The 18818-nt window shown below is 47.9% G+C and overlaps 1 protein-coding gene across 1 annotated transcript in view; it reads right to left on the bottom strand.

Annotated features, from left to right (window-relative positions):
• The window catches only part of LOC127642915 (titin-like), a 482588-nt gene that overhangs the window by 248067 nt on the left and 215703 nt on the right, over window positions 1-18818 (bottom strand). The window contains exons 8-10 of the mRNA XM_052125364.1: window positions 17695-17955; window positions 7198-7458; window positions 836-1096 (exon numbers count right to left, since the gene is read on the bottom strand). Coding sequence (XP_051981324.1) covers window positions 836-1096; window positions 7198-7458; window positions 17695-17955 — 783 coding nt within the window. The remainder of the gene's footprint in view (window positions 1-835; window positions 1097-7197; window positions 7459-17694; window positions 17956-18818) is intronic.

Raw genomic sequence — 18818 nt, 5'->3', positions numbered from 1 at the left:
ATTTGTGAATTAATAATTTATTTGTGTTTTTTCAGTGAACTGGACAAACAGGCTTGTAAAACGGTCTGAATTGATTCAGTGATTCAGTATAATTCGTTCAGAGCTCTCTCACTGAATCATTTGGAGCGTATCAAGTTAAAAACACGTCTTCAACTGATATAAATGTGTCTCGAGACTCCTGCGTTCTGCTCTGTTTGTTGTGGTGCATTTTGCTTTTTTAACGTGTAAAGGCGTCTGTCTGAACGGTTACTGGAAGAAATGCTTGAGCCAATAGTTACATGAATGCTACTCATACTCGAGAAAATAAAGAAATGCTTCTGAATGTCACCAGAATTGAACGCTTTGGTGTTGGTATTATAGCACCACCTGTTGGATCTTCTCCAAATCTGTAGCTGGATAGGCAACTGTTGTCCAAGTCGACCGCAAATAACCAACTCATATAACAGATAAACATCGGCCACTGCCATCGGTGAATTACATTGTATTTGCAACAAGGCGAATATCGGCCGATACATCGGTACATCCCTAATCTAAAGACAGGTCCGCCACAGCGATACTAACAACTGACTTAATATGTCTATCGAATTTGTTGACAGAGAATAGATGCAATTATACTGATGCATCCTTCTGAAGATTGAAGCGGTGGACACCATAAACTGCCATTCTGTGACATCACCAAACACAATTTCTCTCTTTGTGTTCAGAAAAAGACAGAAAGTCATGTGGGGTTATAACAACAATGGGGTGGGTAAATAATGACTGAATTGTATTTGTTGGGTGAACTAAACCTTGAATAAAATCACATGTGATTGTAAAATAACAGACGATCACTCACCAATCACAGTGAGAGTCACTTCATTACTCCAGTGAGAGCTGCTCTGATGAGATGTTCTGCTTCTTTCACACTTGCAGGTCTTGGTGTTTTGTAGAGTAATCGTGTACTCTCTCTCATTAGAGTATTGAACATAAACACCATCACAAAACCATCTGTATGTCCAGTCTGTCACTTCTGTCCCCTGTACGTCACATGTGAGAGTGACAGTCTCTCCTCTGAATATCGGTGATGTTTCAGGATTTACAGTCAGAACAGGTTCATCTGTAAGAACCAGAAACACATTTACTTAAATTCAGAATGGAAGAACTGCCTCTCTTTCAATAACACATTGGAATTTGATTATGGAATGATGAATTGAACATTCAGAGAACAGATGAATTCAGTCCAACACAAATTTTGGGACAAAACATAAATAATCAAACAAAATTATATGTTTTTATCTTTCATGCAGGTAGAGAGTTTAAATGTTATATGCAGATTTATGTAGGGATGGACATGTCCCAACCAACTTTCCGAAAATCAGAAATGTCCTGACTAGGTCTGAAACGATTAGTCGACATTTTTGACAACATCGACAATAAAACATTTTGAACAAAAAATGTTTGTGGTCGAATAGTCATCTGATTTCATTTAACACAACATGAGGTCTTTTGAAACGCTAATGATGTCGCGGGACAGCAGCACTTCAGCTCGTGCTTCATTGAGGAGAGGAAGAAAGAACTGATCCCAGTCCAGACGCACTCCAAACTTTTCACACAGATTAATGTGATGTAGATCGCAGAGTTTTATAATACAAACATGCAAAATAAGTAAATACAGACGCAGTGTCGTTGTGAAATAAAGCGGAGCCGTACCTGCTGTTCCACTTGAGCAAAACTTTCCCATCAGAGCATCTAAAAAGGAAACGCTGCGCCGTTATATTCTGTATTTAATGCATCCTTTATTAAAGTTCAAATAATAATGAAGCGAGCTGTATAAATCAGCACAGACTCAGAAACTGGCATTTGTCTGTGCAGTCAGAGCCGCTTATGAGTCGTGTGACAAACAGCGCAAGAGAGTTTCAAACTTCTCCCGGCTGATACACTGTCCCGCGCGCGGAGACGCTCTTCACTGGCGCACGCTCGCCGCAGCTAGATTATAACGTGATTGCTTGCGACATAGTGAATTATAATATGAGTGTAACGTGTGTATCTTATGGTGAAGAAAATCTGCAATACTCCGCTCTATAAAGAAGAAAGTTTGTTTTTTTTAGTTAAAGATGGATCGAAATCAAGTGAAAAAAGGTAAGAGGGTGAAGTCTTAGTCATTTAGAGGTATTTTTAAAAGAAAATTTCCTTTATTGTTAGTAAGCAAGTTTAATACAAACTTTTAAGTCGAGACACAAGCTGAATAATCAGTTAAAATCTAATGATTAATCGTTGCAGTAATCGCCCGAATAATCGTTCTAATAATTGTAAGATTAGTCGATTATCAAAATAATCGTTAGTTGCAGCCCTAGTCCTGACCAACTTTATACTATGTTTTAATTTTAATGATTATTAAAGTTTCTTATTATCATTGTTCATGTATAAATTGTTGTCATACGTCTTCTGAAGCATAAATTATGTTTTCATGCATGTTACCTGCCTCACTGCTGTTCAGAATGCACCAATCACAGGCTTTTATTGAATATGGATAATAATTTTATAGAAACAGGCAAATATTTAGTATTGTGGGGCAGAGAAATAGAAAATGAAACTTGTTATATGAGGAAATAATGCTATTAAATGTGTTATGTAAATTACCAGACTGAGCGTCTCACATTTTATTTAATACAAACACTTTGTATATTATCTTTTTTGCAACATGTCCCTCCCAACTTTCACACCAAACCTACACCCTTGATTTAAATTACTGAATGTGTTGGTATGAATGGCAGAGGAATCTGACCAATCTAAATGGATATTCAAATTATGCAACGTCCTCTGCTTCCATTCAAAAAGCATCAAAAAGGCCAAACAGAGAAAAAATGAAATTTGAACACATCTGTATTTATCAAGACTGTTTTAAGATATCATCATCTGCATGTGTACCGGAGCAGAATTACCAGCAAAAAAACTCAAACATATCACAGGGCTCAAGGCTACAGAGTTGTTCAACTATTCCAGTCGGGCCAGTGCTTTAGATTTTTACCTGCCCTGCCAACATTTTCGATGGCCCCAGTACAAAATGATCTGTTTTTACCATCATGGCTTTAAAACTTAGAAGCTGAAGCTGAGTCTGGTCAGTACCTCGATGGGAAAACTAAGTTTGCTGCTGGAAGAGGTATTAGTGAGTCCAGGATGGGATGCTCACCCAGCAGTCTTTGTGGATCCCATTGCCCAAGTATAGTCATGGGAAACTATACTGTAAAAATGCAGCATCCTTCAGATGAGATGTTAAACTGAGGTTCTGACTGGTCATTCAAAATCCCAGGGCACTTCTCATAAAGAGTAGGGGTGTAATCCCGGAGTCCTGGCCAAATTCCCCCCATTGGCCCTTCTCAATCATGGTCTCCTAATAATCCCCATCCATTACTTGGATCAATAACTCTGTCCTCTCCACCAATAGCTGGTGTGTGGTGAGCACACTGGTGCACTATGGCTGCCGTTGCATCATCCAGGTGGATGCTGCACACTAGTGGTGGTTGAGGAGAGCCCCGTTCAATGTTTAAAGCACTTTGAGCGTATTGTCAGAAAAGCGCTATATAAATGTAACGTTCATTCATTCATTCATTCATTCATACCTCAATGCCAAGTACGGTGACCCAGCCATTAATGACCTATTTGATATGGTGTCACTTTTAGATCCACGGTTCAGGGCAAATGCATCCCAAGTGAAAAGATCGATGCATTGAAACACAAAGCTGTTTTGGAGGTGGAGGCTCTACTGGCTGATCCAGACAGCTGTCAGCCTGACCCAACAGTGACCACTGTGCCCGAGCCAGCAGACCAAGAAGCAGCAGTGCCACCAACAGCTAAGTAGTAGTCGTCACTGTCAAGCTTCTTCAAGCAGAACACATCAACCAGCACCACACTGACACAGAGTGAGGCAACTGAACATTTAGCCCACTTTGTAGAAAATACAGAGATATGTTTTCTGGCCTGGTGGACTTGCAGGAGAGCCATGGCATGCAGGGCGGAAGTGGCGTGTCTGGCGACGCTGTAGGCTTTGGCCGTCAGTGACGACGTTGTCCTACAGGCCTTGGAGGGGAGTACAGGGCGACCCCGCCAGGTGGTAGGGTTTTCGGGGCATTGGTGGAGCGCAACAGTCCTATCCACCTGAGGAATTGCCTTGTACCCATGGGCCGCATCGCTGTTGAGGGTAGCGAGAACCCCAAGGAACCAGTCATCCTACCACGATGGCTGAGGGGAGGACGGAGTGTTCCAGTCCAGCCCCACACTGGTGGCGGCCCGGGCAAGCATATCGGACATCTGCGCATCGGCCTCAGCCTGGGCGTGCAGGCCCGAAGGCGGAAGTCCAGGGGAGTCCTCAACTCTTTTAAGTTCCATAAAAGGAATTTTAAAATCTTGCCATGTGCTGAACCGTGTACGTGACCTGCCGATACAGAGGCGGGCAGGGATTCATCCAGTGCCACGCATCGTCTGTACCCGGCTGCACGTACCCTTCCCCAATGCCCCATATGAACACCGGGATCCTTCTAGTTACCCTGGGAGGGGAACAAGGCGATGTTTGCCAACATGGGAACGGGCCAGCCTGGCTGGGCCTCTTTTCTCTCTATGTTTCTCGCATAGAGCAATCACGGCCGGGGCCCTTACACGCATATAGGGAAGGGGGTCTTACCCAGACCCTGCGGAGACCACACCTGCCCTTTTTCTTGGGGAGGAAAAGTGGTAGACACGTCACACGGCCGTCTTAGGGCTCGTGTGGAAAGTATGGTGCGGTGGTAGATCCCAGCCTTGAAGGGGGGAGTTGCTACAGCACGGCGACCGGGCAGCTGTAACTGCCTAAGGGAGACACGGGGTCCGCACGTAGGGGACAGAACCGTGGAAATACACACAGGGGCGTCCGCGCAGGAGGCCTTCTATTCTACCTGTGGAGCACCTATACCAGTACAGGGTAGCCATCAGGATACCCGCAGTGGCTTGGGTCGGCGAGTTCCTCCGCTGAACCGCGGACCCGGAGGGCTGGGGAGGAATCGACCAGGGTCCCGACTCGGAGTGGGCGCCCTGGGAAAAGGGCGACTACTTAACCTTGACGTCAGGAAAGGGCGCTGAGCGCAAGCGATCCACCCGGCCGGTCGGTCTACATGTTACCGAGTTCTACGGGCTCGGACCTGAGAAAACACGAGACGTAACCGACTCAATGCGGAGGTTGTAAAACCTCGCGAAGGTGTTGGGTGTTGCCCAACCCGCGGCTCTACAGATGTCTGCTAGGGAGGTGCCCTTGGCCAGTGCCCACGAGGACGCTAACACCCCTTGTTGAGTGAGCTCGGACCCGTAAGGGTAGGGGCACGGCCTGGGTGTGATAAGCCAGTGTGATGGCATCGACAACCCAGTGGGCGAGCCTCTGTTTGGAGACGGCATTCCCTTTCTGCCGCCCCCAAAGCAGACAAAGAGCTGCTCAGAGCGTCTGGTGCTCTGTGTGCGGTCCAGGTAAATGCGCAGGGCGCGCACTGGACACAGCAACGGAAGGGCTGGGTCTGCCTCCTCCCGGGGCAGCTTGCAGGTTCACTACCTGATCTCGGAACGGTGTGGTAGGAACCTTGGGCACATAGCCCGGTCAGCGGTCTTAGGATCACGGACGTATCTGCCGGACCGAACTCCAGGCAAGTGTCGCTGACAGAGAACGCTTGCAGGTCCCCGACCCTCTTGATAGAGGCGAAGCGATCAGCAGGGCCGTCTTAAGAGAGAGGGCCCTGAGTCCAGTTGATTCAAGTGGCTCGAAGGGGGTCTCTGGAGTCCTGCCAAGACTACCGAGAGATCCCAGGAGGGAACAAACTGAAATCTAATGTATTATTTAGAGAAACTGACTGTTGCTCTCCTCTCACAACATGGGGCGTTCAAGAGAAAACTGTTATTTATTTTAATGTAGAGATGCACCGATTGTGAAATTCTGGGCCGATACCGATGTTTAAAATAACAATTTGGCTGATGGCCGATACTGATTTTGTTTTTGTTTTTGTTGTTATTTATTCCCTTTTGTGCCAGTGAAACAAAGAAATCTTCAATATAAAGAATAAATGAGCTGTTAAGTCTTTCAGTCCTGCATCACAATATCTTTCAATAAGCACAAATTCAATCATACAAATTCATGAAATAATTTTTAATTTAACCTTCTTTCACAAGACAAAGTTTATGTTTTGTGAAACATAAATGTAATTAAATTTAAATGTAAAAGTGATTATAAAAATGACCTGAGGAACATTTACTCTCAGAATATTTCACCAGTCATGAAATGTGTCCCGTATTTCTGTTGATACTTTAAAAGAACTAGAAATGCCCAATTTGTGAATTAATAATTTATTTGTGTTTTTTCAGTGAACTGGACAAACAGGCTTGTAAAACGGTCTGAATTGATTCGTGATTCAGTATAATTCGTTCAGAGCTCTCTCACTGAATCTTTTGGAGCGGTTTCTCACACAGTTAAACAGTATCGGGATATTTTTAGGCAGCGTATCAAGTTAAAAACACGTCTTCAACTGATATAAATGTGTCTCGAGACTCCTGCGTTCTGCTCTGTTTGTTGTGGTGCATTTTGCTTTTTTAACGTGTAAAGGCGTCTGTCTGAACGGTTACTGGAAGAAATGCTTGAGCCAATAGTTACATGAATGCTACTCATACTCGAGAAAATAAAGAAATGCTTCTGAATGTCACCAGAATTGAACGCTTTGGTGTTGGTATTATAGCACCACCTGTTGGATCTTCTCCAAATCTATAGCTGGATAGGCAACTGTTGTCCAAGTCGACCGCAAATAACCAACTCATATAACAGATAAACATCGGCCACTGCCATCGGTGAATTACATTGTATTTGCAACAAGGCGAATATCGGCCGATACATCGGTACATCCCTAATCTAAAGACAGGTCCGCCACAGCGATACTAACAACTGACTTAATATGTCTATCGAATTTGTTGACAGAGAATAGATGCAATTATACTGATGCATCCTTCTGAAGATTGAAGCGGTGGACACCATAAACTGCCATTCTGTGACATCACCAAACACAATTTCTCTCTTTGTGTTCAGAAAAAGACAGAAAGTCATGTGGGGTTATAACAACAATGGGGTGGGTAAATAATGACTGAATTGTATTTGTTGGGTGAACTAAACCTTGAATAAAATCACATGTGATTGTAAAATAACAGACGATCACTCACCAATCACAGTGAGAGTCACTTCATTACTCCAGTGAGAGCTGCTCTGATGAGATGTTCTGCTTCTTTCACACTTGCAGGTCTTGGTGTTTTGTAGAGTAATCGTGTACTCTCTCTCATTAGAGTATTGAACATAAACACCATCACAAAACCATCTGTATGTCCAGTCTGTCACTTCTGTCCCCTGTACGTCACATGTGAGAGTGACAGTCTCTCCTCTGAATATCGGTGATGTTTTAGGATTTACAGTCAGAACAGGTTCATCTGTAAGAACCAGAAACACATTTACTTAAATTCAGAATTGAAGAACTGCCTCTCTTTCAATAACACATTGGAATTTGATTATGGAATGATGAATTGAACATTCAGAGAACAGATGAATTCAGTCCAACACAAATTTTGGGACAAAACATAAATAATCAAACAAAATTATATGTTTTTATCTTTCATGCAGGTAGAGAGTTTAAATGTTATATGCAGATTTATGTAGGGATGGACATGTCCCAACAAACTTTCAGAAAATCAGAAATGTCCTGACTAGATCTGAAACGATTAGTCGACATTTTTGACAACATCGACAATAAAACATTTTGAACAAAAAATGTTTGTGGTCGAATAGTCATCTGATTTCATTTAACACAACATGAGGTCTTTTGAAACGCTAATGATGTCGCGGGACAGCAGCACTTCAGCTCGTGCTTCATTGAGGAGAGGAAGAAAGAACTGATCCCAGTCCAGACGCACTCCAAACTTTTCACACAGATTAATGTGATGTAGATCGCAGAGTATTATAATACAAACATGCCAAATAAGTAAATACAGACGCAGTGTCGTTGTGAAATAAAGCGGAGCCGTACCTGCTGTTCCACTTGAGCAAAACTTTCCCATCAGAGCATCTAAAAAGGAAACGCTGCGCCGTTATATTCTGTATTTAATGCATCCTTTATTAAAGTTCAAATAATAATGAAGCGAGCTGTATAAATCAGCACAGACTCAGAAACTGGCATTTGTCTGTGCAGTCAGAGCCGCTTATGAGTCGTGTGACAAACAGCGCAAGAGAGTTTCAAACTTCTCCCGGCTGATACACTGTCCCGCGCGGAGACGCTCTTCACTGGCGCACGCTCGCCGCAGCTAGATTATAACGTGATTGCTCATGACATGGTGAATTATAATATGAGTGTAACGTGTGTATCTTATGGTGAAGAAAATCTGCAATACTCCGCTCTATAAAGAAGAAAGTTTGTTTTTTTAGTTAAAGATGGATCGAAATCAAGTGAAAAAAGGTAAGAGGGTGAAGTCTTAGTCATTTAGAGGTATTTTTAAAAGAAAATTTCCTTTATTGTTAGTAAGCAAGTTTAATACAACCTTTTAAGTCGAGACACAAGCTGAATAATCAGTTAAAATCTAATGATTAATCGTTGCAGTAATCGCCCGAATAATCGTTCTAATAATTGTAAGATTAGTCGATTATCAAAATAATCGTTAGTTGCAGCCCTAGTCCTGACCAACTTTATACTATGTTTTAATTTTAATGATTATTAAAGTTTCTTATTATCATTGTTCATGTATAAATTGTTGTCATACGTCTTCTGAAGCATAAATTATGTTTTCATGCATGTTACCTGCCTCACTGCTGTTCAGAATGCACCAATCACAGGCTTTTATTGAATATGGATAATAATTTTATAGAAACAGGCAAATATTTAGTATTGTGGGGCAGAGAAATAGAAAATGAAACTTGTTATATGAGGAAATAATGCTATTAAACGTGTTATGTAAATTACCAGACTGAGCGTCTCACATTTTATTTAATACAAACACTTTGTATATTATCTTTTTTGCAACATGTCCCTCCCAACTTTCACACCAAACCTACACCCTTGATTTAAATTACTGAATGTGTTGGTATGAATGGCAGAGGAATCTGACCAATCTAAATGGATATTCAAATTATGCAACGTCCTCTGCTTCCATTCAAAAAGCATCAAAAAGGCCAAACAGAGGAAAAATGAAATTTGAACACATCTGTATTTATCAAGACTGTTTTAAGATATCATCATCTGCATGTGTACCGGAGCAGAATTACCAGCAAAAAACTCAAACATATCACAGGGCTCAAGGCTACAGAGTTGTTCAACTATTCCAGTCGGGCCAGTGCTTTAGATTTTTACCTGCCCTGCCAACATTTTCGATGGCCCCAGTACAAAATGATCTGTTTTTACCATCATGGCTTTAAAACTTAGAAGCTGAAGCTGAGTCTGGTCAGTACCTCGATGGGAAAACTAAGTTTGCTGCTGGAAGAGGTATTAGTGAGTCCAGGATGGGATGCTCACCCAGCAGTCTTTGTGGATCCCATTGCCCAAGTATAGTCATGGGAAACTATACTGTAAAAATGCAGCATCCTTCAGATGAGATGTTAAACTGAGGTTCTGACTGGTCATTCAAAATCCCAGGGCACTTCTCATAAAGAGTAGGGGTGTAATCCCGAGTCCTGGCCAAATTCCCCCATTGGCCCTTCTCAATCATGGTCTCCTAATAATCCCCATCCATTACTTGGATCAATAACTCTGTCCTCTCCACCAATAGCTGGTGTGTGGTGAGCACACTGGTGCACTATGGCTGCCGTTGCATCATCCAGGTGGATGCTGCACACTAGTGGTGGTTGAGGAGAGCCCCGTTCAATGTTTAATGCACTTTGAGCGTATTGTCAGAAAAGTGCTATATAAATGTAACGTTCATTCATTCATTCATTCATTCATACCTCAATGCCAAGTACGGTGACCCAGCCATTAATGACCTATTTGATATGGCGTCACTTTTAGATCCACGGTTCAGGGCAAATGCATCCCAAGTGAAAAGATCGATGCATTGAAACACAAAGCTGTTTTGGAGGTGGAGGCTCTACTGGCTGATCCGGACAGCTGTCAGCCTGACCCAACAGTGACCACTGTGCCCGAGCCAGCAGACCAAGAAGCAGCAGTGCCACCAACAGCTAAGTAGTAGTCGTCACTGTCAAGCTTCTTCAAGCAGAACACATCAACCAGCACCACACTGACACAGAGTGAGGCAACTGAACATTTAGCCCACTTTGTAGAAAATACAGAGATATGTTTTCTGGCCTGGTGGACTTGCAGGAGAGCCATGGCATGCAGGGCGGAAGTGGCGTGTCTGGCGACGCTGTAGGCTTTGGCCGTCAGTGACGACGTTGTCCTACAGGCCTTGGAGGGGAGTACAGGGCGACCCCGCCAGGTGGTCTGTACCCGGCTGCACGTACCCTTCCCCAATGCCCCATACGAACACCGGGATCCTTCTAGTTACCCTGGGAGGGGAACAAGGCGATGTTTGCCAACATGGGAACGGGCCAGCCTGGCTGGGCCTCTTTTCTCTGTATGTTTGTCGCATAGAGCAATCACGGCCGGGGCCCTTACACGCATATAGGGAAGGGGGTCTTACCCAGACCCTGCGGAGACCACACCTGCCCTTTTTCTTGGGGAGGAAAAGTGGTAGACACGTCACACGGCCGTCTTAGGGCTCGTGTGGAAAGTATGGTGCGGTGGTAGATCCCAGCCTTGAAGGGGGAGTTGCTACAGCATCGGCGACCGGGCAGCTGTAACTGCCTAAGGGAGACACGGGGTCCGCACGTAAGGGGACAGAACCGTGGAAATACACACAGGGGCGTCCGCGCAGAGGAGGCCTTCTATTCTACCTGTGGAGCACCTATACCAGTACAGGGTAGCCATCAGGATACCCGCAGTGGCTTGGGTCGGCGAGTTCCTCCGCTGAACCGCGGACCCGGAGGGCTGGGGAGGAATCGACCAGGGTCCCGACTCGGAGTGGGGCTCCTGGGAAAAGGGCGCACTACTTAACCTTGACGCCAGGAAAGGGCGCTGGGCGCAAGCGATCCACCCGGCCGGTCTGTTCACGTGTTACCGAGTTCTACGGGCTCGGACCTGAGAAAACACGAGACGCTAACCGACTCAACGCGGAGGTTGTAAAACCTCGCGAAGGTTTTGGGTGTTGCCCAACCCGCGGCTCTACAGATGTCTGCTAGGGAGGTGCCCTTGGCCAGTGCCCACGAGGACGCTAACACCCCTTGTTGAGTGAGCTCGGACCCGTAAGGGTAGGGGCACGGCCTGGGTGTGATAAGCCAGTGTGATGGCATCGACAACCCAGTGGGCGAGCCTCTGTTTGGAGACGGCATTCCCTTTCTGCCGTCCCCCAAAGCAGACAAAGAGCTGCTCAGAGCATCTGGTGCTCTGTGTGCGGTCCAGGTAAATGCGCAGGGTGCACACTGGACACAGCAACGGAAGGGCTGGGTCTGCCTCCTCCCGGGGCAGCGCTTGCAGGTTCACTACCTGATCTCGGAACGGTGTGGTAGGAACCTTGGGCACATAGCCCGGTCGCGGTCTTAGGATCACGGACGTATCTGCCGGACCGAACTCCAGGCAAGTGTCGCTGACAGAGAACGCTTGCAGGTCCCCGACCCTCTTGATAGAGGCGAGCGCGATCAGCAGGGCCGTCTTAAGAGAGAGGGCCCTGAGTCCAGTTGATTCAAGCGGCTCGAAGGGGGGTCTCTGGAGTCCTGCCAAGACTACCGAGAGATCCCAGGAGGGAACTAGGCGTGGCCGGGAGGGATTTAACCTCCGGCGCTTTCAGGAACCTGAGGATCAGGTCGTGCTTGCCCAAAGACTTGCCGCCTACAGGATCGTGGTGGGCGGCAATGGCGCAACATACACCTTGAGGGTGGACGGGGACAGCCTCCTGTCCAGCCTCTCCTTTAGGAATAGGAGCACAGACTTGATAGCACACCTCTCGTGGTCTTCAGTTCGGAAGAACACCAATCTGCGAACAAGCGCCACTTTAGGGCGTAAAGGTGCCTGGTAGAGGGAGCTCTGGCTTGGTTGATGGTATTCACAACGGTCGCCGGTAAGCCGGCTAGCTCTTCCGCGTCCCGCCCAGGGACCAGACGTGGAGGTTCCAGAGGTCTGGGCGCGGGCCAGAGCGTGCCCCGTCCCTGAGAGAGGAGGTCCTTTCTCAGGGAATTCGCCAGGGAGGAGCTGTCGCGAGGAGCCTGAGTTCCGAGAACCAAGTCCGAGTGGGCCAGTAGGGGGCCACTAACGTGACTTGCTCCTCGTCCTCCTGACCTTGCACAGCACCGGTGCAAGAAGGCTCACTGGGGAAATGCGTACTTGCGCAGCCCCGGGGCCAGCTGTGTGCCAGCGCGTCTGTCCCCGAGGGGAGCCTCTGTTAGGGCGTACCAGAGCGGGCAGTGGGAGGTTTCCTGGGCGGCGAACAGGTCTACCTGGGCCTTGCCAATCCGTTCCCAAATCAGCTGGACCGACTGGGGGTGAAGCCTCCACTCCCCGCCGGGCAGGCGTTGTCGTGATAGCGCGTCCGCTACGACGTTGAGCTTGCCGGGGATGTGAGTGGCACGCAGCGACTTGAGTCGCTGCCTGCTCCATAGGAGGAGAAGGCGGGCGAGTTGTGACATGTGGCGGGAGCGTACGCCGCCTTGGCGATATATGTACGCCACCACCGTGGTGCTGTCCGATCTCACGAGGACATGTTTGTCCCGAACTTCCTGAGAGCAAGAAGGACGGTCAGCAACTCCAGGCAATTGATGTGCCAACGCAGCGGGGCCCCTTTCCAACGGCCCGCTGCTGCGTGCCCGCTGCACACGGCACCCCACCCGGACCGGGAGGCGTCGGTTGTGACCAGGACGCGTCGGGACACCTGCTGCAGGGGCACTCCTGCCCGTAAAAAGCAGAGGTATGTCCAGGGTCGGAGTGTTTTGAGGCAGGCGGGGGTGATCCTTACCCGATGCGTGCCGTGGTGCCATGCCCCGAGTCTGGAGCCAGTGCTGGAGTGGTCTCATATGCATCAACCCCAGCGGCGCGACCACCGCGGAGGATGCCATATGCCCCAGGAGCCTCTGGAAAAGTTTTAGAGGGACCACTGCGCCTGACTTGAAGGAAGCGAGGCAGTCCAGCACCGACTGAGCACGCTCGCTCATGAGACGTGCTGTCATTGAGACTGAGTCTAACTCCAACCCGAGAAAAGAGATTCTCTGAACCGGAGTGAGCTTGCTCTTTTCCCAGTTGACCTGAAGCCCCAAGCGGCTGAGGTGCCGGAGCACCTGGTCTCTGTGTGTGCATAGTAACTCTCGAGAGTGTGCTAGGATGAGCCAGTCGTCGAGGTAGTTGAGAATGCGGATGCCGGCTACTCGTGGCGGGGCAAGGGCCGCCTCTGCGACTTTCGTGAAGACGCGAGGGGACAGAGACAGGCCGAAGGGGAGGACTTTGTACTGAAACGCCTGGCCGTCGAACGCGAACCGTAGGAAGGGTCGTGTACGCGTCCTTCAGGTCCACCGCTGCGAACCAATCTAGATACTGAACGCCAGCCAGAATATTTCTCTGCGTAAGCATTTTGAACGGGAGTTTTAACAAGGCCCGATTGAAAACTCGCAAGTCCAAGATCGGTCGTAAGCCACCGCCTTTTTTGGGTACAATGAAGTAAGGGCTGTAGAAACCCTTCCTCATTTCGGTTGGAGGGACGGGCTCTACCGCGCCCTTGGCTAAGAGGGTCGCGATTTCCGTGCGCAGGGAACTGGCGTGCTCGCCGTGTACTGCGGAAGAGCAGACGCCCCTGAAGGGGGGCCGGAGCCGGGCAAACTGAATTGCGTAATCGAAGTCGAATGGTCCGGTGCAGCCAGCGTGACGCGTTGGGAAGCGAAAGCCACGCTTCCCAGCTCTGCGCTAGGGGCACCAAAGGGACGAGTATTTTGGACATACCCAGCGGGCCTCGCGAGCGGGCGGAACAGGTAATGCAGCGTCGGGCGGCTTCGTTGCGGCCTGAGGCTGAGGTGCTGAGAATAGACTCAAAGCACTTACCTTGCTCCGCCGCACCCGGCAGGGGCGGGTTAGTGACTGAGGAGGAGGTCTGATGCTGGCGTCCTCTGGACTCGTCTGAACCGGCCGGCCGGGGGACATTCGTGGGCAGGCGGAAGGCGGGATCGCCGCGTCCGGTGTACCGGGACTGTTGTGATCTGAAAGCACATTGCCGTGAAAACGGCATTTGTGGGCCAGGTGACCCAGAGGCAAAGGAAATAGCTCTTTTATTGAGAATGTGGGTACCACAGTCCCCGTCAGGGGGTGTGGCAAATGAAAAAACAAAGGATTCTCCACCCGGCCCTCCACCGAGGGACGGAGCGGTCTTACCACCTCCGGAGCTAACGTCTTCGGCTCTGGGTCGACTGTCTCAGGAACGCTTGGGAGCCTTCCGGTCCTGGAGGGGTTCGTGAGACAGGGGCGGCGCCGCCTCGTGGAGTGCTTCGACGCTGGGGCTGAGAGCTGGGCCCGGGTTGAGGCGGAGCAGGAGCTGGTTTCTCGCAGGGGACGCCCTCGGCGGGCAGACGGGTAGGGCCTGTAGCGGCAGGTCTGCGGCGGGGCATGATGTGCGAAATGGCCTCCGTCTGCTTCTTCACCGCGGAGAACTGTTGGGCGAAGTCCTCGACGGTGTCACCGAAAAGGAAGCGTCCAGGAAGCGGTTCTTGTCAGCCTCACGCATCTCAACCAGGTTGAGCCAAAGATGGCGTTCCTGGACCACTAGGGTGGCCATTGTCTGTCCGAGTGCCTGCGCTGTGGCCTTCGTCGCTCTCAGGGCGAGGTCGGTCGCTGAGCGCAGTTCCTGCAGCACATCAGGATCAGGTCCACCCCCGTGCATGTTTCTGAGTGCTTTGGCCTGGTGGACTTGCAGGAGGGCCATCGCATGCAGGGCGGAGGCAGCTCGTCCAGCCGTAGTGTAGGCCTTCGCGTTAAGCGAGGATGTTGTCCTACAGGGCTTGGACGGGAGTACGGGGCGACCCCGCCAGGAGGTAGGGCTACCGGGGCATAGATGGTGCGCAACTGCCCTATCAACATGGGGAATCGCATCGTACCCGTGGCGCTCTCCGCCGTCGAGGGTGGAGAGAATGGAGCGGGTGGCACCTAGACGAGCGGAGAGCGGGGCTCTCCACGTAGATGTCAGCTCATCATGCACTTCCGGGAAGAAAGGAACCGGGGGGGTGCGAGGCCGCGAACGGCGCGCCGCCCCCAGGAACCAATCATCCAACCGTGAGGGCTGTGGGGAGGATGGAGGGTTCCAATCCAACCCCACGCCACGGCGCCCGGCAAGCATGTCGGACATCTGAGCTGCCGGCCTCAGCCTGGGCCTGCTGGCCCGAGGCGGCAGTCCAGGGAGTCCTCGGCATCAGACACCGCACTCTCCGATGCAGCGGCGAGCTCGTCTGCTTCGAACTTCGGGAGGATAGACAGCCAGGCCGTGAGGCGAAGCCGCTATCGCCGCGAAGCGTGGACGGAGACCAGCGAAGCGTGTCGGGAACGGGAGGTTCGCGGGGGCTACCCGACGAAACCGCACTCGCTGCCGCCTCAAATCGCCCTCAGCGCCAACCGCACCGCCCTTAATCCCGTGGGAAGAAGGAGCAATGCGGGTGCAGCTGGGGTGGCTTGCTTTCTGTTGAAAGCAAGCCGCGACCGCTAACGTGGTCATGGTCATGTTCTCGCAGTGAGAACATGAACCATCCACAAACGCCGCCTCGTGTGATCGCGGCCCAAACACACGAGACAGCGCCTGTGGCCGCCTGAAGCAGAGAGCACTCTACCGCATCCAGGAACGACACAGGGGCGGAAAGGCATCTTGAAAAAGACGGCGTCCTTAAAAGGACGCTCAACGCCGCTGTGTTTGCTCTTTTAGAGAAAATTACTCTTTCAGTAAAAAACTCTTTTAATACACAGTGTGTGTGTGTGTACGTGTCTGCGCTGTCGAAGCGCTCAGGGGCAACAATGCACGCCGTGCACTGAGAAGGAGAAAGCCGCTGTTGTGCGCCGTCAAGATCCAACAGCATGCAGATCGTCAGAGGAAAACAGGAACGTTAAGTGGCGTGTAACTCGCAGCAAACTGCAGACAGACCATCGGCTCCTCAGAAATTTTCTGAATGAACTCCCGTATTTGCCCCGCTTAAATACCCGTATGTCCGGGGGCGGGGTATGCAAATACTGGCTGCCAACTCCCATTGGCCCTTTTCAATAAGATCAGAGGTGAATATCGGCGCTCAAGAGAGACCCCTAGTGTCGCTTCTCCGACACAACGTGGAGAGAGCGACAGAAGGGGAACTTTCAATAAGCACAAATTCAATCATACAAATTCATGAAATAATGTTTAATTTAACCTTCTTTCACAAGACAAAGTTTATGTTTTGTGAAACATAAATGTAATTAAATTTAAATGTAAAAGTGATAATAAAAATGACCTGAGGAACATTTACTCTCAGAATATTTCACCAGTCATGAAATGTGTCCCGTATTTCTGTTGATACTTTAAAAGAACTAGAAATGCCCAATTTGTGAATGAATAATTTATTTGAGTCGATTCTTTTCAGTGAACTGGACAAACAGGCTTGTAAAACGGTCTGAATTGATTCGTGATTCAGTATAAATCATTTGGAGCGGTTTCTCACACAGTTAAACAGTTTCGGGATATTTATGAATACAGTGAACAGAGTTTAATACAGAGTAAATGCACCGACTGTCAACTGAAACAAAAGTCTTTTTGAGAGGAAACTTTGAGAAACTTCCGCTAGCTCTGTGTCATGTGAACAATGGGCTGTTTTACATTCGTGCTGTTTTTCAATCGTCTTCCATATAAACATTCACTAGTTGGATGTCTTTTGACAACTGCGTCACGATTAACAGTGTTTTTAGCATCTCGCACGGGAGCGCAGCGTTTTTAGACAGCGTATCAAGTTAAAAACACGTCTTCAACTGATATAAATGTGTCTCGAGACTCCTGCGTTCTGCTCTGTTTGTTGTGGTGCATTTTGCTTTTTTAGCGTGTAAACGCGTCTGTCTGAACGGTTACTGGAAGAAATGCTTGAGCCAATAGTTACATGAATGCTACTCATACTGGAGAAAATAAAGAAATGCTTCTCAAAGTCACCAGAATTGAACGCTTTGGTGTTGGTATTATAGCACCACCTGTTGGATCTTCTCCAAATCTGTAGCTGGATAGGCAACTGTTGTCCAAGTCGACCGCAAATAACCAACTCATATAACAGATAAACATCGGCCACTGCCATCGGTGAATTACATTGTATTTGCAACAAGGCGAATATCGGCCGATACATCGGTACATCCCTAATCTAAAGACAGGTCCGCCACAGCGATACTAACAACTGACTTAATATGTCTATCGAATTTGTTGACAGAGAATAGATGCAATTATACTGATGCATCCTTCTGAAGATTGAAGCGGTGGACACCATAAACTGCCATTCTGTGACATCACCAAACACAATTTCTCTCTTTGTGTTCAGAAAAAGACAGAAAGTCATGTGGGGTTATAACAACAATGGGGTGGGTAAATAATGACTGAATTGTATTTGTTGGGTGAACTAAACCTTGAATAAAATCACATGTGATTGTAAAATAACAGACGATCACTCACCAATCACAGTGAGAGTCACTTCATTACTCCAGTGAGAGCTGCTCTGATGAGATGTTCTGCTTCTTTCACACTTGCAGGTCTTGGTGTTTTGTAGAGTAATCGTGTACTCTCTCTCATTAGAGTATTGAACATAAACACCATCACAAAACCATCTGTATGTCCAGTCTGTCACTTCTGTCCCCTGTACGTCACATGTGAGAGTGACAGTCTCTCCTCTGAATATCGGTGATGTTTCAGGATTTACAGTCAGAACAGGTTTATCTGTAAGAACCAGAAACAAACTTACTTAAATTCAGAATTGAAGAACTGCCTCTCTTTCAATAACACATTGGAATTTGATTATGGAACGACAAATTTAACATTCAGAGAACAGATGAATTCAGTCCAACACAAATTTTGGGACAAAACATAAATAATCAAACAAAATTATATGTTTGTTATCTTTCATGCAGGTAGAGAGTTTAAATGTTATATGCAGATTTATGTAGGGATGGACATGTCCCAACAAACTTTCAGAAAATCAGAAATGTCCTGACTAGATCTGAAACGATTAGTCGACATTTTCGACAACATCGACAATAAAACATTTTGAATAGTCATCTGATTTAATTTAGCATTTCAAAAGATCTCATGTTGTGTTAATGATGTTGCGGGACAGCAGCACTTCAGCTCGCGCTTCATTGAGGAGAGGAACAAAGAACAGATCACACTCAAAACTTTCCACACAGATTAATGTGATGTAGATCGCAGAGTTTTATAATACAAACATGCAAAATAAGTAAATACAGACGCAGTGTCGTTGTGAAATAAAGCGGAGCCGTACCTGCTGTTCCACTTGAGCAAAACTTTCCCATCAGAGCGTCTAAAAGGAAAACGCTGCACGTTATATTCTGTATTTAATGCATCCTTTATTAAAGTTCAAATAATAATGAAGCAGGCTGTATAAATCAGCACAGACTCAGAAACTGGCATTTGTCTGTGCAGTCAGAGCCGCTTATATGAGTCGTGTGACAAACAGCGCAAGAGAGTTTCAACAGCTCAAATTCTCCGGCTGATACACTGTCCCGCGTGGAGACGCTCTTCACTGGTGCACGCTCGCTGCAGCTAGATTATAACGTGATTGC

This window comes from Xyrauchen texanus, chromosome 1 (genome assembly GCF_025860055.1).
Source record: "Xyrauchen texanus isolate HMW12.3.18 chromosome 1, RBS_HiC_50CHRs, whole genome shotgun sequence".
NCBI lineage: Eukaryota > Metazoa > Chordata > Actinopteri > Cypriniformes > Catostomidae > Xyrauchen > Xyrauchen texanus.
The sequence above is the reverse complement of the archived record's forward strand: the minus strand, read 5'-3'. Positions and strand labels throughout refer to the sequence as shown.